Source organism: Fulmarus glacialis, unplaced genomic scaffold, assembly GCF_000690835.1.
Source record: "Fulmarus glacialis isolate BGI_N327 unplaced genomic scaffold, ASM69083v1 scaffold49308, whole genome shotgun sequence".
NCBI lineage: Eukaryota > Metazoa > Chordata > Aves > Procellariiformes > Procellariidae > Fulmarus > Fulmarus glacialis.
Genome location: NW_009229861.1, coordinates 1 through 26,494, shown reverse-complemented (window position 1 = coordinate 26,494; position 26,494 = coordinate 1). Strand labels below are relative to the sequence as shown.

At 35.4% G+C, this 26,494-nt stretch overlaps 1 protein-coding gene across 1 annotated transcript; it reads left to right on the top strand.

Annotated features, from left to right (window-relative positions):
* The first annotated feature begins 2,199 nt into the window (after positions 1–2,199).
* On the top strand, positions 2,200–25,038 carry SLC38A11 (solute carrier family 38, member 11). Its single transcript, XM_009583983.1, has 11 exons — positions 2,200–2,311; positions 2,737–2,811; positions 5,169–5,303; positions 7,012–7,077; positions 8,792–8,898; positions 9,441–9,520; positions 17,713–17,783; positions 18,750–18,911; positions 20,673–20,785; positions 21,455–21,586; positions 24,793–25,038. The coding sequence occupies exons 2-11, from the start codon at positions 2,751–2,753 to the stop codon at positions 25,036–25,038; spliced, it is 1,173 nt and encodes a 390-aa protein (XP_009582278.1). The 5' UTR covers positions 2,200–2,311; positions 2,737–2,750.
* Positions 25,039–26,494: the final 1,456 nt, after the last annotated feature.

Genomic DNA, 26,494 nt, shown 5'->3' with positions numbered 1-26,494 from the left:
CCTAATTCGTATGAGGAAGAAAGACTCATGGGTACCACGCAGGGAAAAAAATGGAATCTGAGGGGTCTTATTCTTGTGAGGTCGGGGAACTGTGGCTGCTTGGCACAGCTAAAACTCAGTCTTGCTTGAGGACCAGAAGTTGAGCACCCTATCTCCTGGTGGGCCCGCTACTATCAATACGATAGTGGGTAGCCCTGGCTGTCTCATGGCCTGCGACTGGTCTCTGGGAGAGGACCTTACAAGAGGCAAATGCATCCCATTCACCTCTTCAGCAGCCCTCCGTGTTGAGTGGCTCACTAGCATACCTCCCAACAGGCATTCCCTCCCCTGTCTGCAGTCCAAGTGCACCTTCAAGAGCACTAGCCTTCACACAGGAACCATTCTCACCTGTGTCACAATTTCTGTTGCCCTTTCTTGTCCTTTTTGCCAATTCAAATTGTCTCTTCGAAGTGGGGAAGGGACCAGGGTTCATGACAGAGTCTTTGAGCTGTACAATGCACATGTGTTCATTTTCTTGTAACAACTGAAAAGAGGAAACTGGACTGTTCTAGTTCAGCGCAGTGTCATGTGTACTGTGCTGTAAGTGTCAGAGAGCATTAAAATTTAAGGAGAGAATGACAGTGATGCTTCTGCTGCTCAAATCAGTGGTGAAATAAAATGTAGCACCTGTAAGTCTAGATGAGAAACAGCTGAGGGAGAATGTTACCTATAAAACTGCATGTGATAGGGAGAAGGTAAGTAGGAAACAATGGTTGGTTTGTCTGTGATGGTACAAAAATTTTTGGGACGTGAAGTGGAAATATTTAATTGTAGATTCAGAATGAAAAAGAGTACCTGTCTTTTCATATGATGTATAATTAAGATCTGGTATTCATTGCCATATGGCATTGCAGATGCTAAAAAATATACATGGCTTCAAAGAAGGGCAAATTCAAGGAGCAACCTGTTAAGGGGTGTGATGCACCAAGAACATATCTGCTTCAGGAAGTCTGTGATATGCAAACTGATGAAAGCTGAGACAGGAAAGTTATTTGCTAACTATCTATTTTTCATGTTCTTATACTCTTCCCTAGGCACCTTCCACGGCCACTCTCAGAAATGGGATACCAGGCTATACTGGCCTTTGATCTGAGCCAGTAATACTCTTCTTATGTTAGTACAGCTTAAGGATTAAAGGTTCCACTTAAATATGTAGTCCTCCTTGAGGCAGTCTTATGCGTGTCAGCTTATACCTCTAACTACAGATGACTTAGATTTATCAGTCATTTAATTTTTTTTCCCCGAGTATTAGTGACAAGCATCTGAGTTTGTACTACCTGCTATATATGTTAAATACGCTCCTGCATCCATGAAATAGTGGTTTTATTTTCATGGTAAGTACACAATGTTTTGCTTTTGTAGAACTCAGGCAGGCATTTTCTTCATTAAATGCATGTTCCTCTTTTGACTTACATGACATCATTTGAAATACTGGCCTTCTAATGAATGATTCTAAAATGTTCTCTGACAGCAGAGTGGTGATCTAAGGAGAGGACCACTGTATGCTTATGAAAAAATGCTTTTTGAAGATAGGAACTTCAATTTTTGAAGCTACTGGCTACAAATTGTGCTTTGAACTTTGGTTTGTACCAGACCTTCCCACGGAAACTTTCTGGGACTAGCCAATTTTATAGTGTTGTTAACTATTCATAATGAACTAAACCAGTGGTTGACACAAATATTTAAAATGCTGGATAAAACCTTGAATTAGAGCATCTTCAGATGTTGGCATGCTTTACCACTAACTCTTGAAATTGATTTCATTCCCCTGATTCAGGGGCCTATTTTTACTGACCAGTTGTATTAGCCAAAATATTTCAAAAATGCTTGATTCACATTTCTGGCTTTGGAATATGACTAAAAAGCTCTTTGTTTAACAGCCTACCTCTGAGGTTATATACATTTCTGTCCTTCCACTTATTTTTTTTCAGAGAAGAATTAATTACAGAAGATTATGGGTCAGACTTATACAGGAATTAGATGCCTAACACCTCTTTGATTTCTCACTGAAAAAAAATGGGATTTAGTTATCAAAATATTTCTGCAAATCTAAGTCTATGACAATTTTTTTTCATCTTCAATAGACTATGTGTAAAATCCTTGTTCTCACCTATTTTTCTCATGTATAATGTTATCATTGTCTTCCTGAAATAGGTAGAAACAGATGACCAAACAGCCCTTGTTAGTAAGCCCAGGAATAAAGGAGGAAACAGTGATCTGGCATCAGCTGGATTTAACATTATCAACTCTATCATAGGATCAGGCATTATAGGTGAGTATACTTTTCTTCACTATCCTGTGTTCAGCCTTGTTTATACATGCATGACTATCCAGTTTGGAGAATAACACTGTCATCTTTCTTTCTGCTGCTGTTCCTAAAGATTTTTCTCTATTTTTATTTGCTTACTATGCAAAAGTGCAGAGGTGTCAGCTGAGATCACGTCTCACAGTGATAAATACCCTACAGCCTCTTTGCCATAATCGCCAGAGAGAACTGGTTGGGCAAGTGCTGACTGAACTTCACACCTAGGCAACACTTTGTCCACTAAAAATAATCTTTCTGAGGTTATTAAGCATGCTGGTCCAATTTGGGAGATTGATAGCATTTTTTAAAAAATCTGAATATTTCTTTATTTGGTCATCACAAATAAGTATTTGGAAAGGTTCTTCTATAATCTCTGCTTTTCTCATTTACAGGATTGCCATATTCAATGAAGGAAGCTGGTTTTCCACTAGGAGTACTGCTTTTATTTGGGGTTGCCTACATCACAGGTACTCTAAAATCAGTTGCTGTTGTAAAGTGAAAATTAGTCTTGCAATGTTTAGTTGATCTTGAGCTTAATGATACCTTAAACAAGTATATCTATGACAATAAAAATGACAAATTTTTTCCTTACCTCACTAATCCCTTGAGCAGATTAGTAAAAGTAGAGAATTATACTGTACAACATATAAAGCTGCTTTTTGTGTGCATTTTATTTTCGTAAAGCCTAGTTTCTTAGACTAGGTCAAGGTGACATTTGGAAGAATAGCTCTTATTTGTGCCTCATAATCACCTGTTTTAGTCCACTGTTTTTACCCAATTAAGAGACTGATCTTTGAGTGGGTTGTATATCACTTTTTTTAAATATACCGCAGAATGAAAACCTTTGGTTGTACTATGATTTTTAATATTTTATTTAATTATCATTCATCAGAAAAAATAATGGATTTACCTTCAAAAAAGGACAAGTTTTGAAATCACATGGTAAATAAACATAAGTAAATCCATTGGCATCAAAGGAGAATTTTTGTAAGGACTCTGTGGATTCAAGTCTTAAAACAACAAACCAAGTCGACACGAATGGCACAAATTCTGCTACCTGTATGCTGAGCAGCAGTTGATGCTTTTCATTGCTTAAAATATCATTTAAGGGTCTGCATAAATGATCGAGGTTTGACTGGAGAGCAATATAACATGAGGAATATGTTCCTTATGAATAGAAAATTTTCTCTATGGCTGGTAGCAAAATACATTTAAGGGTCTGTATAAACGATCGAGGTTTGACTGGAGAGCAATATAACATGAGGAATATGTTCCTTATGAATAGAAAATTTTCTCTATGGCTGGTAGCAAAATCATATCATAAACATAGCTCAGAAACTTCAGTTACTTTTCTGTAGGAAATCAGATTTGTCCTTTGCATTTCTAACTATTTTGAAGATTTTATAGCCATAGGCCCAGAACCTACGAATTAAACTCAGCATTTTATTATGTTAAAGATGGGCTCAATATATCTTGCACAAGCAAATTATAACTATAGTTACAACTTTTTGACTTGCAGCATTTAAAGTACAGGCTAAGTATGTAACATTAGCATTTATTTTCTATAGTTTTTACTGAATAATTGGCAAATAGCTGTTATTTAGCTATTTATTTATTTATTTAAATTTATGTATTCTCACTGTATTTTATTTTGGGGGATGTTTTTGAATTATACGGTGTGTAGTCCTAGATTGACAGACAAGTACAATTTTAGGTCATTTAACAATACATCTTTTTCAAGTTTTGAAAAAACCATATTTTTTGTACAAGATCAGCTCAGTATGCAATATAATTGATAATGAAGACTTCTGTATCTCTGCTTTTGTCTGCTCCCAATTATAGTGTAAGTGAGTATATATTGTGTAAAAATTGCGCAGGCTCATGGGAATCTCTGGATTGGCTTTCACGTTAACAAATGGTAGAAATCTCCTTTGTGAAGATTGTGAAAATTTCGTAATTTTAGTCATTCCCGGAAGATAATAAACACCGATACTGTTCACAGAAAGGAAGTGTTCCTATCGCAGCATAGATTACAAGCTAAGTGAAAGCCAGATGAGGAGTAGACAAGGTCTAGCTACTATCTGTCAAGACATCTGCACCAAGGTAATAAATTCTGTGCTATAACTAATCTGAACTGGAAAAGCCCAAGGTGCTCAAATGAATACTAAAGCATAGCTTGACATAACACCAATATTTTGAACTGTTCTTCATAAAAACTTGAGGTTCAGTCTGGGAGTAATTCTGCCTGTGACATCAGCTCTGTCTCAAGGCACATTGCTTCATGGTTTTCCAGATAAATCACTTTGCGCGTGTTTTACTTTAAAAGTATCCAATAAAAATGTTTATAATATTTTTACATAAACAATGGAGAAGACACAAAATACTAACCAGGCTTTATCTTTCACAAACTTAGATAAATAGCTGAGTAAAATGACTGAGAGTTCTAGCACCATGACACATTTTACCCCCTTTCAGGATATAATCAAATGCTCCATCCATTCAGGAGCCCTCTGCATTATTAATTGAATTTTCCTTTTTTGGTGCTCGTGACATGTCTCACTCCCTTTGACCATACTGGAAACCAATGAAAATGAGTCTATTTCTGCTGTCACTAATCCGGAAAGCTGGAATTTCCTTCCAATATGAGCCTATAAGTCCTGGTTTTGGTGGATTGAGATCCTTTGTGAGATTTCTCATCCTTGCTCTTCCCAGTGCCACTGTTTTCCTTCTTACAGACTTTTTTTTTAAGGGGTGAAAAAAATGAGCAGTAACCAACCACAAGTTGGTTCATACTGTCTTTAACAGTAATTTTATATTTTAACAGATTATTCCATTATATTGCTGATCAAAGGAGGAAACCTCTCCAGTACCAACAGCTATCAAGAGCTGGTCAGAAAGACATATGGTCTTGTAGGTTATCTAATTCTTTCAACTCTTCAGTTTCTATATCCATTTATTGGTAAGATCACATAAAATATAAATGTTTAAGTTTTAAAAATAACAAGCTTTTTCACATTACCTCATTCTTTCACTAGTTAAATATCAAGAAGTCTGTAAAGAATTTACTGTATACGTCTCTTTCCTATAAGAAAAAAAAAATTAAAAATTACTTGGTGTGTTCTGAAGAATGACTGAGGAAGAATTCAATTAATTGGAGGACCAGAATAATGGAAATGAACTGAAATGTAATAGCAGAGAAATTCATGATCACACACTTAAAAACTAATGACAAAAATAGCTATGAGAAATAGCAAAGAAGAGATTCAGTTCTAGAATGAGTAACAGAGCACACATTTGATGTGCCCAAAACAAAAGGAAATACGACTTTAGGAGTATATTGAATGAATATTTTTTCCAACGATGTAGTATTACTGTCATTGGAGAAGCCACTAATCAGATCTTGCTTGAATATTGTGTGCTGTCATTGCTCTTCAAAAGCATTAATTCAGCCTCATACCCAATGAGCTACTAGGAAATTGGGCAGTCAAAACCCCTTTGAAGAAGAAATAGTAAAAGAACAAACAGGTATAATCTGGGCAGGAATTAATTAGACCAGAAGTTTAAAATAAAGTGATATTCTGAATCTGTCCCTTACAGTAGTAACATCATTTAATCAATTCTTAAATAAGCTTGATATTTTCACACATGGGGCTGCAAGAGGTGGTGACTTGAGATGCCAAGAGTCTGGACTCAGTGACCACAGAGTCCCAGATCAAAATTCCTACTTTGGGAATAATCATTTTGAATTTATTACAGGTAACTGAGATTTTTAAGGCAGTCAAGTTACTCTTACTGCAGGCAACAATGTTACAAATGTTGATTTAAAAAAGAGTATGTTTACTACTTCATAGAGAATATGGAAAAGGATTGTAAAGATCTCGTCCTTACCATGGAACTAGTTATGCATATGTATGTGCTTGAATTTATTTCTGTAAGTAGTATTAATGTCTTACAATTTCACAACAGTGAATATTTATGCATTAGTTAAGGTCAATACCTATATGTATGCTGTCTAAATGGTGAAGACCACATGAGTGTATAAATATATTTTGTGTGTATGTGTACACACACATGCACACATGTACACACTTATAGTGTAGAATAAGATAAGAATGAAATATGAATGTTAAGGCCACAGTCTTATTAATGAGAGGAAGGAATGGAAGTCCATATCTGATATCTTCACCTATTTTCTCCTCCTTTCTTCTGGTTTGAAGATTTTGCTAACTTTTTACATGAGCTGGGAAGTCCTGTGCACTTGATTGCAGGACTGATTATTAGACTAACAAGGGAACTTTACTAGATAGAAATAAGAATTTGAAAATAAACTGGCAAAGAATTGCTGTTACAAACAAAAAAATTTAAAAAGCCTTTTTTTCCCTCTTCTGAAATAAGTTTATATAGCAAGTCAGCACAACGGCCTAGCTTATCGGACTAGATTCTTGCTTAGGTTGTACCTGTTTTAAAAAAATAAATAAAGGGGAGTGTTAAATAATTTTTTTAAATTTTGTTTTAAACGTGAAACTTAGAAGTTATTGGTGCTAGCCAGAATTCATACAAGAGGGATAGTGGCATATAATCCTGAAGTCTACAAAATATGTGTGTTAAATGTTTATCAAATATTTCATATTAGACTTGTGCTAACAAAAAATTTTATTTTCTTTAAGCTATGATCAGTTACAACATAATAACAGGAGACACTTTAACTAAAGTTTTTCAGAGAATTCCTGGAGGTAAGATGCATTTAAAAAATTCAGAACGGGGAAAATGTATTGGATAGGAATATAGCATAAGTATTTAGGGGTTAGCATCCTGTGTCAGTATGAAGTCCTACCTGTTACTTTGCTTCTAAATTACTCTTAAATATAGTTCAGGTTAAGAACTTGAAACATATTTGTATGAGTGCTTTTTTGTGGTTTGTGGTTTTTTTTTTAAAATAAGCCTTTCTCAAATAAAAACTATGAAACCTAGTCCTTGGTTATCATTGGACTCGGTGTCAGTGAAGAGACCACATGCCTCATTGAAATACTAAGCAAATAGGAGGAGTCTTCCACAGTGGTATATTTACAAGGTCATCATGTTTTGTTATCTTTTTTAGATATTTCCTGTAATAATCATTTGAGTACTGAAACTGCACTTTATCTAGTGAATAATTCTAGATGACTTGCAAATAAATATAATGGATTTAATGCTTACTTAAGCATATATGTAATAGTCATGAACTGTGTATGTAACTTTCTCTTAGATACTCACTGCAAAACCAGATGTGGCATTCTGAGCTTTTAACTCATGCACTTGTTACCCTTCCTCTGCTGTAAGTTTTCACAGCAGAATCATTGGAGCAATTTGTGTCATCTACTTTAGCACAAAGCCAGCTAAGTTGAAATATTCTTCACTGGCAAATTAAACTAAAAAGAACATGTCTGCAATGAAGTGGAAATTAGTATTTGTATGAACTGTTTGATTTCCACAGAAGGACTATAATTTTCAGCAGGTGAAGCCTTCAAGGTGTGGATACAGTTTTAACTGTCACACTCTGTTGTTCTGTGAATACCTGATCATCATTATTATATCTAATAATTTATATACAGTACGACTTCTGTAATTGGAGGAACCCCCAGCATGGCACATCTTTTCACGTGCCTAGTAGAATGCCTGCCTGGAAAGAGGTGGGAAAGCATTATAACCTCCTGAATAGAGGGAATTGAACACAGACTTTCCATGTCAATTGCCAGTCACTTTCCAGCCATAATTATTCAGCAAGCTTTCATTCAAGCCCATGATTCATGGTAGCCTGCCTGAAACTGTGATATGTTTTATTTTAAGTTGTCGTTGGCTTGAAAAAAACACCAGTTGTACAAATAAATCCCACTGATTGTAGGGAATATTATAACATTATTGTTGCGTTCACATGGTTATCTGTGTTTTGCAAGTGGAAGCCAGCTGACAGCAAGAAAGGAGGTGCTTAAAAGAAACCTCAAAGTTAACTTATTTTAGGATCATTCTTTAAGAATTTGCTTATCTTCAATAGCACAGTAATTGATGTCAACACACAGTGTCAAAAAATCCTGAAGAGTAAATGGCAGAAAGAAGTAGTAGAATGTTTCACTTGCAGTCTACCAACATTGACCCAGGCATGATGAAAGAAATTAATAGTAATCTATATGTAGAAATGCCAGACTTCCAAAGTTTATATATGGGTATAATATATCCCATATGTTAGCATTTGGTTTGAATTTGCAGAATTCTTGTGATTATGCACATGGTGTATATGGCTTCCTCAAGTTAGTTAATGCCTAGTCTTTATTTCAGTGTTACTTAGCTTGAATAAAGGGGGTAAAAGCCTGGTCAGCATCAGAATTTGTTACTCCTAGCCTTTCAAATGTAACTAATCTGTTCCTCATGTCAGTCTCTTAGAGAAATAAATTATTTTCCTTTTTGCTTTAGTTGGACCAGATAACGTGCTTATTGACCGTAACTTCATAATTCTTCTTACCACCATCATCTTTTCCTTGCCTTTATCTTTATATCGAGACATAGCAAAACTGGGAAAGGTAAATCATAATAGCAGTTGATTTTTGGTTTACTTTTCTGTATGCTCTTACAAAATAAGTGCCAGTCATAACTTAATGTATTTGCACTCATAGCATGCAGGCTAGAGCATGTTAAATATTTTAGAAGTTCAGACTGTCTTCTGTCCCAAGAAATATCTTGGGGAAAAAAACTTGGAATAGTTTAAGCAAAACTTTGGTCTCCATATGAATCGCTGGAATTTTTCCATCTACTGCTAGTAGAACTCCAATCTTGTAAAGTGCTGGGCGATATAGGCCTGATCTTGAAATGCTGAGCACCGTTGATTAGAAATGTTTAAATGGGAATATCACTTAAGATTAGACAAATAGTTGCAATTGGCTAGTTAGTCAAAAAAAATAACAAATTAAAAGATGGACAAGCTTTCTAATTATAAATATTTGACATGATATTTAGAACTTTACTTGGTTGTTAATTATTCTTAAAAAAAAAAAAGTACTTTATGCTGCTAAGAGGACAACCTTACATCAGCTTACTGACTGAATTTGTGGTTTTGCCTTTACAGGTATCTCTTATTTCTCTGATTTTAACCATTGTCATCCTGATTATTGTGATGGTGAGAACAGTAACATTCAGTCCACAAGTGTGAGTATTCTTACACTTGCCACAGAGTGAATTTTTGATCATACGTAATCTGTTATTTCAGTATTACATATATCTGCATAGTTTTGGAACATGGCTGGTTTAGGAGAGACAGATAATTGAAAAAATAAATGTTTTAACAGTAACACAAAATGAACTGCTAAAACATACTTTATCCTTTTTTTTTCCTTCTATTGCATTAAGTCTCAAAAAACCTACAGATTAATTGGAAATTGTGGGTGATATGGCTAATAGCAGGTGGCTCCTGAATGGGCATGTGAGGTTGTCTGTCATTTGAGAAATCTTTAATTTTGTCCATTATTGTCAGATGGCCTATATTTACAATCTTAAAATAGACAGTATCTCAGGAATATTTCTTTTTCTGTTAATATAATGATTTCATAATAAAAATTGAATACAAATAATGAAAAGAAAAAAAAGAGAACACAGTAATAAAAACTTTATTCTGTCATTTGAGAAAACAACAATATAAGCATGCAAAACTGTTTTCCAGCACTCGTACTCTGAAAGTAGTGTTTAGCATTGGACATTGGAGTGTTCTAGACAATTTAGTACACATGAACCTGTGTTGTGGCATTTTTATAATAATATTGCAAGAAAGCGTTATGAAACTGTTATCTTTCCTTTATGGCCTAGAAGGTCTGCCTTTTTCCTTATCCTTTAAATGTGAAGATATATTAATAAAGATGACAAACTCTATTTCTGAATGTGCTTTTTTATTTATTGGAATAGTTTTATATAGTATTTCTAATGTTTCTGTAGGAAGTGGATTCTTCCACCATGATTGTTTCAGCAGTGTTACACGTAATTGTTCATTTGTCGTACTGCTGTGATATGTGGGTTAATTGCAGGGCATCCATGTTTAATGCTAGGAAGATGGCTAGAATAGCAGTTTCTAAAGTTGTACCAGATGATGTTGTCTATCATCCATAAAATGATGCACTCAGAACAGTGTGGGACTTTCCCCCCACCATCTTTCTGAAGCAGCATGTTTTTCATACTGTGTGTTAAAGGGGTATTTGAAAGGGTAATCTCAAAATCCCCTGTCAAAAAAGGAGGAAGCTATATATAATGGTTACTGATGATCTTGTTACTATGGTAACATTTCTTCTCAACAGTTGTGATGCACTGAAAATTATGGAATGCATGGCTTTTATTTTTTCTTACAATAAGTAATGCTGGGTTTTGAGTGATTCTTGAAGTTTTACTTTTTAATTCTTTAGAGACTTCCATTTTTGCCTTTACACTTCTTGTTTTCAAAAATGCATCTAGCAAGTTGATAAACTGTTAATCAGAATTTTTTGCCTCACAAACATTCTATCAATGTCTATTTTTACTATTTGTATTTTACAGTTAGAAATAGACATATACTTCAATTATTAAAACCCTCTCCTAATATTTTGTTAATGGTATAATGGTATGCCATCTCTTTTTTTGAAGTGAGAATAAAGAAGATTAATGCATTTCAACATGGGTCCCATCATAGTATTATAACAACTGAAACAAGTAAATAACGCATTTACTGTAAATCCGTATTAAAATAAAATAGAAGTTGATGTTTTCAAAGAGATTTTAAAAAATCATGATTATGAAACACAGTCCTCAGATCTGTCATATAGGAAAAGAATTTGTACAATCCGAGAGAAAGGCTTGATAGGGCCAAGAGAGAATATTTAATGCCTACCATTGTTACTCGGCAGAACTGATTGTATGCTTGTCATTGATGACAGGTGGTTGTCCAGTTTGTTCTCGGCAATTCCATGATTTCCCATTCCAGTTCTTAACTAGCCTTTTCTTATGAATTCTTCCTAAATGTGTATCATATGTCTCCCTTACTGCATTTCATGTTGATTACTTCTTGGCCTAACCACAGTGGATATGGACAGCAAACTATTCTTTTTCAAATGCTTAAAAAACACCTGTGAAGAGCTGTAACTTGTCCCCCTTTGGTAATCCTTTCTAGACTACACAGTTCCTTTAGTGTTTCTCTTCTTGTCATTTCCTGTGCTACTGATCATTCTCAAGGGCTGCCTGAAGTTCTCTCTGAATTAAAGTGATGTTGTGGTGCCCCAACTACCTGTGGTATTCCCATTGAGAAGCAGAGAAGAAAGATTGACGTATCTTACATGCAAAGTGTCTTGAGGTCCCTTTCAACTGTATCTTTTAGGGATTGCCACGTTCCTGTTTACATAACCTAGTTTGATGTTTGCCTCTTTGGAAAATAGCATGACATTGTGGACGTGCCTTGAGTTTGCAGTCTAACAGAAGCACCAAGCCCTTCTCTGCAGAACTGCAAGCTGGCAATTTTTCCTTTCTTTTACTCTGTTCTCATGAAGTTTGGAGTTTTTTCACTTGTTTCCCCCTGCCCTGTTCTCCTGAAGCCTTTTTTCCCCTGCATAACTGTAGGGGAAATTTGTCATTACAGAATTGAATACTGCTTTATCAGATGATTTCTCCATTTACCAAAGTATTTATGATTTTTCTTTTTTCACCCTGTTCTCTAGCATGCTTGTGTTAACTGCACATTTCATGCTTTCTGTTAAGGATGCTTTTTACTTTTTCTTCCATCATTCAAGTTACTGCTGAATACATTCAGAAGTGCTGGACTCAGGTCAGGTTCCACTGCAATCCCATTCAGGTATCTTCCCACTTCGATGATTACTCTCTGAGTAGTAATCAGTTTTCACTTACCTTTAGATTTTTTTCAAAGCGAAGATTGCTTCCCTTTGAGAGGTACAAGAAGATTATTTGGGAATGATAAAACTGTCTTTTTGCTTAAATGCAATTCACGTTCTAGTTGAAAATTGTATCTATTATTTCGACAATAGAGAATATTATCTTTCCTAGAAACTTTCTGCAATTTGTTAGACCATCAGCGAAACAACAACATTATTACTATGTTTAATGATTCGATGTGCTTCAAACTGTAGGCTGAAAAACAGCAATTGTAAGTCTTTGAAGTGTTGCATTTTTATTTTATTTGGTTTTTTTAGTTGCTTTGGGAGTGGAGCGGATTGTCCAGGGACATTACAGGAATGTTATTTTCTTGTTAGTTCTCAGGAAAAAAAAAAGTATTTATGATGAGGGATTATTTAGTTTAATTTATTTCCTCTTACAACAAATATGAAACTGAGGTACTTTTTTGTTTGTTTGTTTGTTTTGCTTTTGATTAATATCATCCATATGATTATTGTTGCCTGAAGGACATAATGAACCTGCAGATAAAATCCAGCGTTCAGGACCCAGAGTTTACTCTCAGTAGTTTAAGATGTTGGATAAAAATACATTTTGATGATCTTTACTTTATTTCCACCTGCTTATAGCTGGGTATTTTTCTACTGTGATCAAAAACAATGGGTTAGAATTACCTCAAACTGTAAATGTGCAGTATATTAATACTGCATAAAATAACTTCATGCTTCAAAGCTGAAACTAACATTCATTGCTGTAAAAAGCAATATTTTATGTAGCTTATAAAGATAGATGGTGTTCTGGAAAGAATGTCATCATGTCAGTGTCTGCATAATACATAAATCTCTAGGAGAAACTTCAAGAGCATCTGCTACACATAAATTGGATGTGAGAATTACTCAACTGGCAGCTGATCACAGGGATGAAACACCAAGTGTTCAGGAAAATAACTTGAAAGTAGAAAGTTGATTCTTTCCTTCATATGAATAATCCAATAGTAAGCAAAGATAAACTTTAATGTGTGATGAAATTAAAAAATAAGACCTAAGCTACTGTATGTTTACAGAACTGCTAAGTAGTTCATTAAGGAAGAAAGAGGAGTTAAAGCAGCTCTAAGTGGGAATGACATATAGCTTTGCCTCATCTGTGTTCTTTAACAACCAAGATGACTTTGATTAATATAAAATTCAAGGCTGATGTGAGCATTACTCATTTTCTTTCCATTGTATTGACTGAAGTTGTATTCAGTATGTATAAACTTTTTCAGTATCTTTAAACTTTTAAAGTTTAAACAAGAACTAAAAAGGTATTTAGAATAGAATTGAATTGAAATTTTACAATTAGTTTCCTAAATGTCTGAATCATTGAATTAAACCTGAATTAATCTGCCATGTGTTCCTGGATTATTTTGGTAACTGCCGGTTTGCACCTAAATTTGGTGGTTTATAACTGATCTTCAATCCAAAACAATGGAAGTCTTTTGCTCATTCCAACATGTAGCTCTCCTGTCAAACATACGACTTTGCTTCCTCTCTAGAAATTAACTTTTTTTTTCAGTCAGTGTTTCATTCCTGCAAGCTGGGTTGAGAACAGGGATGTACATTTCTCTTGTTTTGCTTCTGATGCACGCTGCTGCTGTATTATATTTGGCAGCATTTCTACATAAAAGACAGAAAAGATTTTTGCATAGCATGGATCTTAACATGGGCAATATTATACTGTAAATGTTTTACAAGAAGTAGAAGGTATGCTGTTTTAGACTGCCAAACAAATTTGTCCAACTCTTACTCATGATCTGGATGTGAAATGCCTTTTACCCTGTTAGGAGGTCTTAACCTTTGCCTGGTTCATTTGTTCTTTTCATTTTCCCCTGTTCTTATGTAGATAAACACGAATATTTTCAAAACTTTTTTGAACTCACTAGCATGTTTATTATGCTATACTTTCCCTGAAGACTGAGTAGAGTCTTATTTTCTTAACCTCTAGGCTTTCTTCATCGCTAGGCTTCACTACCTTCGTACAGACAGTTCTAATTGTCAGTCTGTCTGGCTGTTGTCTTACTTTCAGCTGAGCCTTTTTCCTGTCTGGGATCTCCCTTGGAATGTCTTTTTGTTCGATGTTTTATTATTTTTGTTCCAAGAATTACAGTTATATTACCCCTCAGCTTTTACTTTTGTTACAACTTCTACTATATATGATAGACAGTACAGCTCTCAACAAATTCATTTAGTATCAGAAATGTATTTCTTCTGTTAACTTTCATTGTGTTTCATCTAACTACTACTCCTTCTTCTCCAGCATAAAAAAACCTTTGTGTTCATGCAGGCATAGCCTGTGCTTTTATACACTGAGTGAGGAGCAGTAAGTTAGCTGTTTTTGTCATTCATGGATATTCGCAGCTACTGCTATTCTTGTATGAGCAGCAGTTAAAATCTTCCTCTAACAATTCCTAACAAGAATGTAGGTCAAACTGGTCAGAACAAAGGTCCTTGTTTAAAAAAAAAAACAACAAAAAACCAAACACCAGCCAAAACCAAAATCCACCTTGAACAGTAGCAGCAGGATTGAAAAAGCAGAATAGTTATAGTGTTAACCTGGTATTCTTCCGGTAGGCTCTTTCAGCCTATATATGCATCTGCCTACATAGATGCACGTATTTATATAGAAGTATGTATGTTTACCTTGACACTTGATATTTCCATTAGGTGCCCTTGTGAGTCGTTTTAAGTGATTATTCGCTGTATGGTTCTTCCATAACTAACAGCTACTGTTCCCTGACACAATTTTCTCTTTCCTAGTGTGAAGTCGTATTTTATATAGACACTTTCATGTCACCTGCACCCTTTTCCAGGAGCTTTGCATAAGTCTGTACGTCCTGCAGGCTGGACTTGGGGGTGATTTGCTGTTGATATGGTCAGAACTCTAGAGCTGTTGACTCTCAGCTCTAAACGCACAGAAATGAAATTTATTACTGTGTTGCTTTCACTTCTTAGTTTATATATCACATCTGTGCAAGATCCCTCTATTCCCAAGGTATGAAAATGTTTTTTAAGACACATGCAGCAGTATATGACTTACTGTAAGAAATAGTCATATACTGTTGCATATGTCATCTGTACCAACGTGCGTTGTATGACATTGCAATCTGCTGGTAGTGTTCAAATCATGGATCTGAAATTCTTCCTCTATTCCGCAACTAGAATGGAAGGAATTTATCTTTTATGCTGCTAAATAAGCAGGATTTTGTTCTTTTGGATTTTTTTTCCCCCAAATAATACTCCTAATCTGATTTGTGATTCATCCATAAAGCAAAGCTGTATTTTGGTCTGTTGCATATTGCTAGTGCATAAGCTAACACTGTGCAGGGGGGGAACGAGCTCCTGTGATTTTTTTTTTTTCTTTTAATTGATTATTTGGCCACTTTATTCAAAATGTTTCCACTGCAATTCACATGCTTTCTACATTCCATTTTTTAAATTCCTATTTATAGGAGCTTATGATATAGCTATACTATTGCACAGGTACCATTTTCACAAAAATTAAATGTGTTTCAGACAAAAGCATTCTTTATTTCTGTGCATTTTAAAATATTTTGGTTTATAGGGTATTAGATAACCTAAGTGTTAATTATTAATGGAGAAGGGGATAAGGAGACTTTCACAAATTCTGTTGCCAAAGGATAATAAGACAAATTTTTGTTCTGTATGTTTGATATCAGAGCTGACCTCTAGTGGTTATGGGATGGAACAGTTGTAATGCTAGCTTTCTATATGCTATTTTTGTTGTGGAATATTATTGTTTGGTTTTTTTCCAAATCAGATGTGAATGTTTTCCGAAAAATAATACATTCAAAATTATGAATATGAATTGTCCACAGACATCTCTAGTGATTTGAAATCAGTGGCATCAAGTTAAGGGGGGGCTATTCTATGTAAGGAACTACAGCAGTTATAGCGGGTCGGAACTCCTATTTCACAAGGCAAAGGCCAGATATCTCAATCTCATCCATAGTATTTATTAAATCTACATGCTAAGTCTGAGAATGTTTTATGAGGGCCATATTGAGCTGCTTAAGACTAGAAACAGTATATTACAGTAGTTAAGACAATATACTGCATCTAAGGACAAAAAATTGAACTTGATTTTGATGCTTAGGTTCTGTTCACTTCAAAGTTAAGCTTAGCAACCACAGCTTAAGAGCCGAAAAGGTGCTCTACATCTGAACTGAATATGCATTAGATCCTAAATCTGTTTTTTTTCAATACAGAAAAGGAAGGATTGACTATTTGAGCTCTCAAGAAATAGTAAGATATGAGTTCTGAAAGGGGAAACAGCAACATCTTTTTTGTCTCTTTTTTCCTTTCAGTGGGTGGGGGTGGAGTTTAGACATTTGAAAGCAATGAGACTTGGCATAGCATATGTCACTACGGCTGTCAAAAACAGCTAGTTATCACCAGATAGAGGGAGAGTCAAAGCTGCTGTTGTTACCTTCACAGAGCTGGCATGAGTGCCTACTGCTTTCTAGGGCAGTAGGAAAATAGCAGCTAAGGTCTCAGGTGGCAACAGCTTTCCCTCTAAATAAAAACAGAGCAAAGTTAGCAGCAGCCAACTTTTTAAGAGCAAGCTTCCCTGTACTGTTCCTTTGTGTGTGCTTTAATATTACAAATATAATGTTCAACTGGCGTATGAATTTCATTTGATATTTTTAGCAAATTATAGTTCTGGAAAAGGATGTTTTGTGTCCTTGTCCTTTCCTTCATTTTGGTTCTTTATTCAGAGAGGAAGTTCATGCATCAAATGGATTTTAACAAAGTTTGCTGATGGTTTTCTGTGGTCCTCCTCTAAGAATTACAGTTACCACAGATCCAAAATTGTGGGCATATCTTAGAGTAGCAGATGTGGGGGATATTACATTCTTGACTGATTAGAAAAGTCTCCATATGCTCTCTTACATTTTGTTTTATCACTCCTTTGGGAACTAACAGAATTCCTTTACTATGAGGAATAGTTGGAACAGGTGTAAAGAAAGGCAAACTGCCTCACTTGATTTGTAGCCTAGGAAAAAAGTATCTCTAGACTGCATGGATTGCATGTGCAAATGCAAAGGAAGAAATTGCCTTTAAATAGTCAGAAGAGATTTTGGGTTGAGATAACCTTGGTCAGAATCAGTAACAGCTTTTACCTTCCCAATTGCCGTTTCTTGGTATATGAAGACTTGAAGAATTTATTTACAAAACTGGTCACTGAAACAGGCTGACATTTTTGGATGTAAAAACTGATTACAGAAATACTTTAATCAAAACAAAGGAGGTGAGAAGGGTATCTCCCTAGTTTCAACTTATTGTTGATGAACACTGTGGCCTACTTCAGAGAGTTCTGGAGATCTGACTAGCAGTTCTGTATTAGAGCATAGTACTTTAAATTATTTTTAATAACTGATAGTTGAAAAGAGGATAATCTGTTAAAACAAATGTCTGTTTTAGACCCAAATCAGAAAATGCATGGATATTTGCGAAATCAAATGCAGTACAAGCTGTTGGGGTGATGTCATTTGGTAAGTAATTTTTTTTGTATTTTCAATATTCAGATCAACTGTAAGAAATTATTTTATTTAATATTTTGGACCTAGAATTTGCATATTTTTAATTTTAATTTTTTTTATATTCATGTTAAGCTGGTTTAGAAAAAAATGAAGTTGACTTTGAGTCATCCATAGGTGAATTTAATTGTTATGGTTTAAGACATTATCCCCATCCATTGCCCATCTGGCCCTAGAGACTATTGCCGCTGTAGCGGAGACCGTGGTGTGGCACAGCTCCACTGTCCAGGTCATCTTAAAACACCTGCACCAATAGGTTTAGTCTAATTGGTAAACTGAGGCGGCTGTGATCGTTCTGAGTTCTCTTGGATAACCTCTAACAGAAAAATCTTAGACTGCGATGCATACATTCGCTGGAGAGTGCCTGTTGTTTTCCATTTCTCACAATGAACCATTCAGGTGAGTCTCAACTCAGCTTCATTATCCTCATTCTAAAATCTGTTCCTCCTGGAGGATCTGGTATATTACTTCTTGTTAACACTCTGATAATCTGTGGCCTCCCAATGCTTGCTGCTGCCTAAAATGGATGTTATAGGAAGTCTGAAAGTAGCAAATGGCTCTGTGGATTTAAAAAAACAATCTCAAAACTGTTGTTGGGTTCTTAAGCAAAAGAAGAGGAGGAAGAGGAAATAGAGGTGGAATGGAGGTGGGGAGGGTGGGAAACGGTGTGGCATTTTAGGGTAATGTAATCAGAATCATCTCAGGATGAATATAAACCTTCATCAAATCAAATAAGTAAGTAAATGTTCAAGCCATTTATCTTTGCCACTCATTGCAGAATTAATGTTTGTATTTAATAATGAGTGGATTCAAACTGTGCTGTGTCTCTCTCCTACCTTGGAATATACACTCCGTAAATTTATTTTGTATGCATATTGCATTGAATTCATACATTTGCTTTAACTGTTATGTGTGTTTCAGCATTCATCTGCAACCACAACAGCTTTTTAATATATGGGTCTCTGGAAGAACCCACATTAAAGAACTGGTCTCGAGTCACACATGTGTCTGTCTCACTCGCTGTTGTTATCAGTGTAGTGTTCGCTGCATGTGGATATATGACTTTTACAGGATACACAGAAGGTAAACTGCTCGATCCCTCAGTTTTGGTGGTTGCTGTAATCCTTACATTTCCACCTTTCTGTCTGACTTTTGCTGTTAATATCTTAGTGATTGTAAAAATGCCAAAATCATACAATTTTGGACAGAAATAGTTAGGACATTCCTTGTAATTACCCAACAACCAAAACAGGATACAAAGATGTCAGCTACATGCTAATAGGTGTCAGATTCCCAAGTGTAAACCTCACCGGTGAAAGTCCCCTTTGAATACTTCCGTAATCAAAATACTTCTGAGTTCTAAATATCTATAATTTAGCCACATGGTCCACTAGCAGAGAGCAGTAAGAACAAAAATTGCCTTGATTTTTCTACAGGGTGCCTGGAATATATTTCTGTACATTCTCCTGTATCTTTTCCTGTCTGTGCTAATATAGCATCCTAGCTCTGACTTAGAAATATTTCCGATCTTTACAACAGCTGTTCTGCTGTGACTAATCCTACTGTCACCTCTGTATGTATATGAATATACATACGTGTATAAATATATATAATCAATGTTACATCATACTATTTAACATCATTTTGTTGAAGTGGAAAAGGTGCTTTCAGAAGAACAAGGCATAAATTTGTTCAGTACATTAGCTTCTTCAGGAAAAGTGCACATTTCATAAGCAAGCAGATTTTCTGTTATTTAATAGTGCTGTTCCAAATTATAGGAGAAGGCTTCCAAGCTTTTTCCTTTCCTGATGAGCAGCAGCACGTAGTTGAGAACAGAGGAATTGTAGGATGGGGGTTACTGGTTGATCTGTCCTCCTTTTTTTCTGCCTCCAGCGCTGTTTATGCATAATAACTTACTATCCTAGATGCAACTGTAGATAGACTAAGTGCAAGCTGGCTGAGGTATTTCAAGTATAGAAAGCGCTGACTGCAGCTATCCCTCAGCATATGACTCTGCTGTAAGCAGGTTCCATCTTACCTTCTGTCTCCCCTGTCAAAATCTTTTGGCTGTTTTCTCTAAAGTACACCTTATTGCTTCTTCAGTGCCATTGTGATCCTAAAAGTAGTAAATCATAAGACAGTATAGTAATCGGATAGAAAAGACCTCGTAGATCATCTGATCACTGTTTTGCAGTGTCTCTTGTGCCTCAGAGTTCATTATTCCAGATTCTTTGTGGTAAACAGTAAGCAGGATGATGATTTGATTTCTCTAGCAATGCTTCTGTTGTTAAATGCAAGAAGATTTGCTAGGTAATAATCCATATGTTTATACTGCTCTTTCAGGGTCAGAATATTTGAAATTCTTCACTGCAGCTTACCAGCTATGATTAGATACTATCAGGGAAATGCAGTTCTCCAGAGGTAACTCTCTGGTCTTCCTTGTGTAATTGTTGTTGTTCTAGGAATTACATTTTTAAAGGAAATGCATCTTTTATATACAAGCTTTCTTTCTGAATCTGTCACATATTTATTTAAACAAACACCAGCATCTCGTACAAAATCTGTGCTAAGGGGAAGATAACAGATAACAAATGCTAGTGTGTATATGTTAAAATATTTCTGAAAGATAAATGCTACTTGAAATAAAAATATTGCTACTAGCAGGATAGGCTGAAAGTTCCTCCTGTATGTAGTTTGTGACTGTAACTACAGTTTCTTGATATGTGTCAGGAGAGGGGATCAGAAAGTCTCAATTATGCCAGTAACTCCGGTAACTTACACTTCAATTTGGAAATAGGCAAATGACATGAAGTTCAAACTAATTGATGTTTTGCTATGCCTCAGGAGATGTATTTGAAAACTACTGTAGAGATGACAACCTTGCTACATTTGGAAGGTTTTGTTATGGAGTTACTGTAATTCTGACCTTCCCCCTTGAATGTTTTGTGACCAGAGAGGTAAGAATTTATTACATTCTCCCTTTAAAAATGTTGATATATATTAATAATATTCTCACATTATTAATACATATTGTAGCTGAAGTCAATGGTTGATCTGTAAAAAATACCAGCATATCCTATCCTGCTGCAGGCAACAGTATGAGGTATTAGTTGTACTGTTTAGATTCTGGCATTATAATGTTGTTTTACATTTATTGTAATATTATCCAATATTATATTAATAATTACTTAATAATATCAGGACTGCTTAAAAGTTTGGCATAAATGTCACTGCTGTTGTTATGTTGAGAATAGCCAAAAATAGCGTATTTGTCATACTTACTAGTTTTGCTTTGTGAAAGTATCTCCATCTAGGAAATCCATCTGTTCAATAAATAATTGTAAGTGTTTTTTATTCTGTAGTGGGCAAATGAGAAGAAAGTAAGTATACTCTAAATCCTGCAGGTGTAACTAAGTCAGTCTTGCAAGTGTTCTGCAATTTTAGTAGTGCTTGATATGAGTTATTTCTGGAAGCGGATGAAAATGTTTTCTTGAAGCAAGATAGGTAAAGTTCAGTCAGTGCATTCTCACCCATTCTTTTAATTTCCTAAGGTTATAAGATTTGAAATAAACTGTTTGTTAACATAAAGAGCAAAATCAAGGTTTAAAATTGTGGTTCTGTTTCAGGTGATTGCCAATGTGTTTTTCCATGGGAACCTCTCAACTGTTTTCCATATTGTTATGACAGTAGTTATCATTGCTGTGGCGACTGGTATATCGTTAGTGTATGATTGCCTTGGAATAGTTTTAGAGCTGAATGTAAGTGAACCTGTGTACTCTTTTATTTAATAAATCACTTTTTTATAACACAGAACTCTGAAAAATCTACAGCTCTACTGGAAATCTTACGTAATTCAACATAGTAGTCAGTAGAAAACTTAGTAGGAAAAAAGGGAATTATTCACTGCTTCAAAATTGGATAATTAAAGGAGGAAGGAACGTCAGGAAGTAAAGTTCGTATGGTTGGGCTTTAGAACAGTTCTGGAGGTATGGCAAGTGGCTGTGACTTACCAAATGTATTTAAACTGCAGTGGAAATCACTAAAGTACTCATCCTAACTGTATAGCAGGACTGAATCTGGCATTTCTTTCTCTAATCCTGCTTCTGATGAAGTTGGCAGATTACTAAACACTGGGCCAGATCCTAATGACTGCCTTGTGCCAAAGGGACAAAAAACAAAGTGGGGGTGCGGTGGGGTGTGGAAAGAAAGAAACAGTAGTAGTGAGACCACAGAGATAGTAACTGGAATTTTTCCCTGCTTTGGGCTTAACAGGGAGCAAAACTGAGTAATTTTATAACCTGAGTCTATGATTTTTAGGAGGAAACTGCTTTGTTTGCCAGTAAACATTCCTGTGTCTGGTACCGCCTCATAGCAGAGATGGAGCTTACCAGGCAGGCCATACAAGGCACTTATTGACTTGAACCAGTTTTAACACATTTATGTAACTTTTTTGGTTGGCTGGAACTGCCATGTAGTTTACTGGCGTTCTAGACTACTAGTTAGCAAAGTAGACTTACCAGATGAAGTCAGTCTGTTTTGGCACAGAATGTACATTTAATCAAAGGAAATGTTAAAAAAAAAAAAAAAATCCAATCTACATTTATGATAAACATTGTTTTTCTTAACAGTTTACCTTCAATTTCGGGTCAGCTATTTTTAATAAATAAAGCAGATGTGGAAATATCATACTCCAGGATATAAAAGTTAGAAGGTGGAGGAAACTTTTCAAGGACAGCCTTTGCTTCTTTATAGAAATATTTTAGAATTGCCTGCTTATGTCCCTGTGCATGCATTCATTGACAATTTCAAGCCATTTATTGCACGCTTACCTAAAACTGATGGAACAAAATGGAGGGAGTTCTTCTTTATGCTATGTGATACATGTACTTGTATGTACATTATGATACATATATAGTGTTCTGATCCACAGTGCAGTTTATCTGCTAACCGAGCAGTAATGAGTGGTTTTGTAGCAGTGATTTAGCAGGTCATGCTTGCACTAATATTATAGAACAGGACTGAATATTCAGATAAGCTATCCAATTACCCTCTATTTAAAATAAATACCTATGTAGTTTCTTCTCAGTTAATCCTTTCCAAATTATAACTAGCTCAAAATAAACAATATTGCTATTGGTTTGGTCAGGATACGTGTTTCCATCAAAATTTTTCATTCATGGCATCTGTTGGTAATTTCTTTTCCATCTTTTTTTCCCTCTGTTTTTACATTACAGGTGCAGAAAATTCATCTATGTGTGTATATACACACTAATAAAAGTATTTAAATGTGTGCATACATACACACATGCCTGTTCTGGCCAAATATCCAAATACTAATATAATGAACCTACTTAACTATGTGTGCCCATATATGTATATGTGTTTTACATTTATTATATGATAGAGTATGTTAAGAATAAATTTACACCCGAGAACTGCCAGTGAGTCTTTCTAGCCTGAATAAATATCTGTGATTCCTATTTGGAATTAAATTGTTTTAAAATAATCACTCAAAAGCAAACGTTCCATCAATGCATTATCTTTACCCAGAGAGGCCTAAGCAATTACTCAGTAGTCAGGCTGATAGCTTGATTCACTTACAAATAAAAGTTGATAGCCAGGCATTTGAGTGGGTAGCTCATATCTTGTGGTTAGGTTTTGGGGTTTTTTTTTCCCCTTTTAAGAGAGAATTTGATAATACAGCTGTACGTATTTATTGGATGTAATCGTTGTGCTTAGAAAGATTGTTCAGTCTTGATATCCACCAGTAGAGAAAAATGAGTAGGCAGAGTCTTTACATGTGAAAGATAAATGATCTGTCTTCTCAGCAGGCTTCCTGTCCAGCAGAAGAGCTGTCTTTTGGCTCTTCACCACAGATGGCATTTGCTGCTGTTTCTCTGACTCTGCTTGCTTTTTCCCTGCTTTCTGGTTTTAAAACAAAACACAAGCCATTTTGTTTGCCCTGTGGTAATTCCCCAGGGAAACTGTTCAGTCATACAGGAGTCAAGGGTCCAGGGATTTTGCTCTGCTATTCTTTTACTGGGATGCTGATTTGTGTTGCTTCACATACTTAAGAGTCTCGGTTTTTATGAAGAAGATACTTTGTGCATGTACCTATTTTTGATGTCTCTACTAATCACTGTTAACAGATTCTACCATAAAAATATACAAAAGTTTGTACAAACAGTGATGCAAAGATACTCAGTAGGCTGTATTACTACCTCACCATAATTAAGGTGAAACATAGTGTTTGTTAAGTATGTGACAAAGTAAATGTTCAAAATTTCTGCATAAAAATGCTCTCTTTTGGCATGTGACTCATGTTAATCTGCAGTGGCTTTTACTATAAAAAGCATTTAAGCAGGTGTTTTTTATCTGTCCCTATCTAAGAGAGCATTTAAAGAGGAGCTGAATTTTTGATAAGAGCTGGGGTTCTAGTCTCTCAAAGGGAGCTTTGCTTTCATAGGGAAGTCAACCTCAATCAACAATAAATGTAGAAATTGATGAGAATTCTTTGAACTGCTACATGATGTTTCCACTTTTTTTTTTTTTTAAAGGCAGTATTATATCTAGACAGCTACATGGAATGATCTTAAATATTTTAAGTCAGTTGCAGTATTGCAGAACTATTATGTTTGGACTTTTACTGTACTTCTGAAGCTGAGAAACTTCTGGTAATCAGATTTAATCATACTTGTAACATAAAATATTATTCTGTATCAGCAAAGCAAAAGCATTTAAATAAATCTGAATTATTTCAAATAGTTTTACAGACATTATTGCAAGTTATTTGTGACTTTGAAAAGAAAGTTTTCCATATAGCAACACTGGAAAAGGTCTTTATTCTCTGGCTTTACTGTTGCATCAATCTAATCACAACCATTTAAAAATTTAGGTTTTTGTTCTTCACATCTAAATATACATGCTTCTGAGGGTTTTTTCTATTGTTGTTTCCCACACACAGGGAGTTCTGAGTGCTACCCCACTTGTTTTTATCATCCCAACAGCGTGTTATCTAAGGCTGTCCAAAGAGCGATGGAACCATTCAGATAACCTCATATCCTGCCTGATTCTTGCTGTCGGTGTTCTAGTGATGACAGTTGGGTTTGTTTTGACTATCTTGCATCCCCAGGAATGTAGCCATGGAAGAGAAATGTTCTACTGCTTCCCTAGTAATGTTTCTTTTCACAACAGTACACTTCCACCATAGGTAGCACGCCAATCTCCAGACTAGATCAGGTACATCTCGCAGCAAGCCATACATGCCAGTTTAATGGAGAGTGGAACAAAGAGCTTTTATGTTTTGATATGCACTAAGAATTTTAAACTGTATAACTGTATTTACATACTTGGTTTTATGCTGCCATCCTTTTCCAGATAAGATTTAAGTTTTAGCTGTTGAAACAGAAATACTCGGAGGTGCCTTTGAGTAGACATTACTTGAATAACTTGCAAACCTATCTAAAAAGGCTGCATTTTTTAAAATTTAGTCTGCAATGCTGTTTAAAAGCTATAAATGAAATGTTTAGGAATGTAAACATCTCCCATGTGTCATTACTGTCATTTATTTTTTATTAATTTTATAATCTTTTAATGTATATTTATTAGCACACCTTAGTATGGGGTTTTTTTTGAAGTCCTGGGGAAAAAAGTATGTCTGGGTCTCTCTCTGTGTATTAAACTTCTGCTGTTGAATTGAAAGACCCCTATTAATTCTGTCTTTGATTTTGCAATAACTGTCCTTTAGTGCTGAAAGCATCCCTTGTACTGGCTCTTGAGTTAAGGGCAATTTTGTATGCTGACTGAACTGTAACTGATACAATTCAACTGTAACTGTTACAATTTGTGGTCTTCTAATTAAAAGACTTTGCATGAATAAATCCATATAGGGAATTTAAAAAGATTCAAGTAAATGGTCTTTGTAAAAATTTCAAGATTGACAGAGAAGAAAATGACGTGCGTAACAAACACATCTTACATTTATAACCCTATTTATTATTTCTGAAACTGGATTGAAACATTGCTATATACCAGGCATGTGCAGCTTGAGCAAATTCCGTAAGAAAACATTCTAAACGTGGTTTTCATTCTAGTCCTCTGATTCTTTTCAGTATACGGCTGTTGATTTCATCATGGTTTGTTAAATTTTGGTGATTTGTTGATGTTCTCCAAAGTTCATTTGACATTAAGGATTCATATATATATGTGTGTGTGTGTATATACATGTACATATATACGTATAGAATCATTAACATTGGAAAATTCCTCTAAGATCATTGAGTCCAACCATCAACCCAACACCACCATGCCCACTAAAACATGTCCCTAAGCGCCTCATCTACACATCTTTTAAATACTCCCAGGGATGGTGCCTCCCCCCCTTCCCTGGGCAGCCTGTTCCAAGGCTTGACCACTCTTTCAGTAAAGAAATTTTTCCTAATGTCCAATCTAAACCTCCCCTGGTGCAACTTGAGGCCATTTCCTCTAGTCCTATTGCTAGTTACTTGGGAGAAAGGAACCACCCCCCACCTCACTACAACCTCCTTTCAGGTAGTTGTAGAGCGCGATGAGGTCTCCCCTCAGCCTCCTCTTCTCCAGACTAAACAGTCCCAGTTCCCTTAGCTGCTCCTCATACGGCTTGTTGTCCAGACCCTTCACCAGCTTCG

Coding starts and splice junctions, on each gene's coding strand:
- SLC38A11 (XM_009583983.1), top strand. CDS start 2,751: ATGAAGGAAGCTGGTTTTCCACTAGGAGTACTGCTTTTATTTGGGGTT. Junction 7,078..8,791: donor TTTTCAGAGAATTCCTGGAG/GTAAGATGCATT, acceptor TTTTTGCTTTAG/TTGGACCAGATAACGTGCTT. Junction 17,784..18,749: donor TGTTGGGGTGATGTCATTTG/GTAAGTAATTTT, acceptor TGTGTGTTTCAG/CATTCATCTGCAACCACAAC.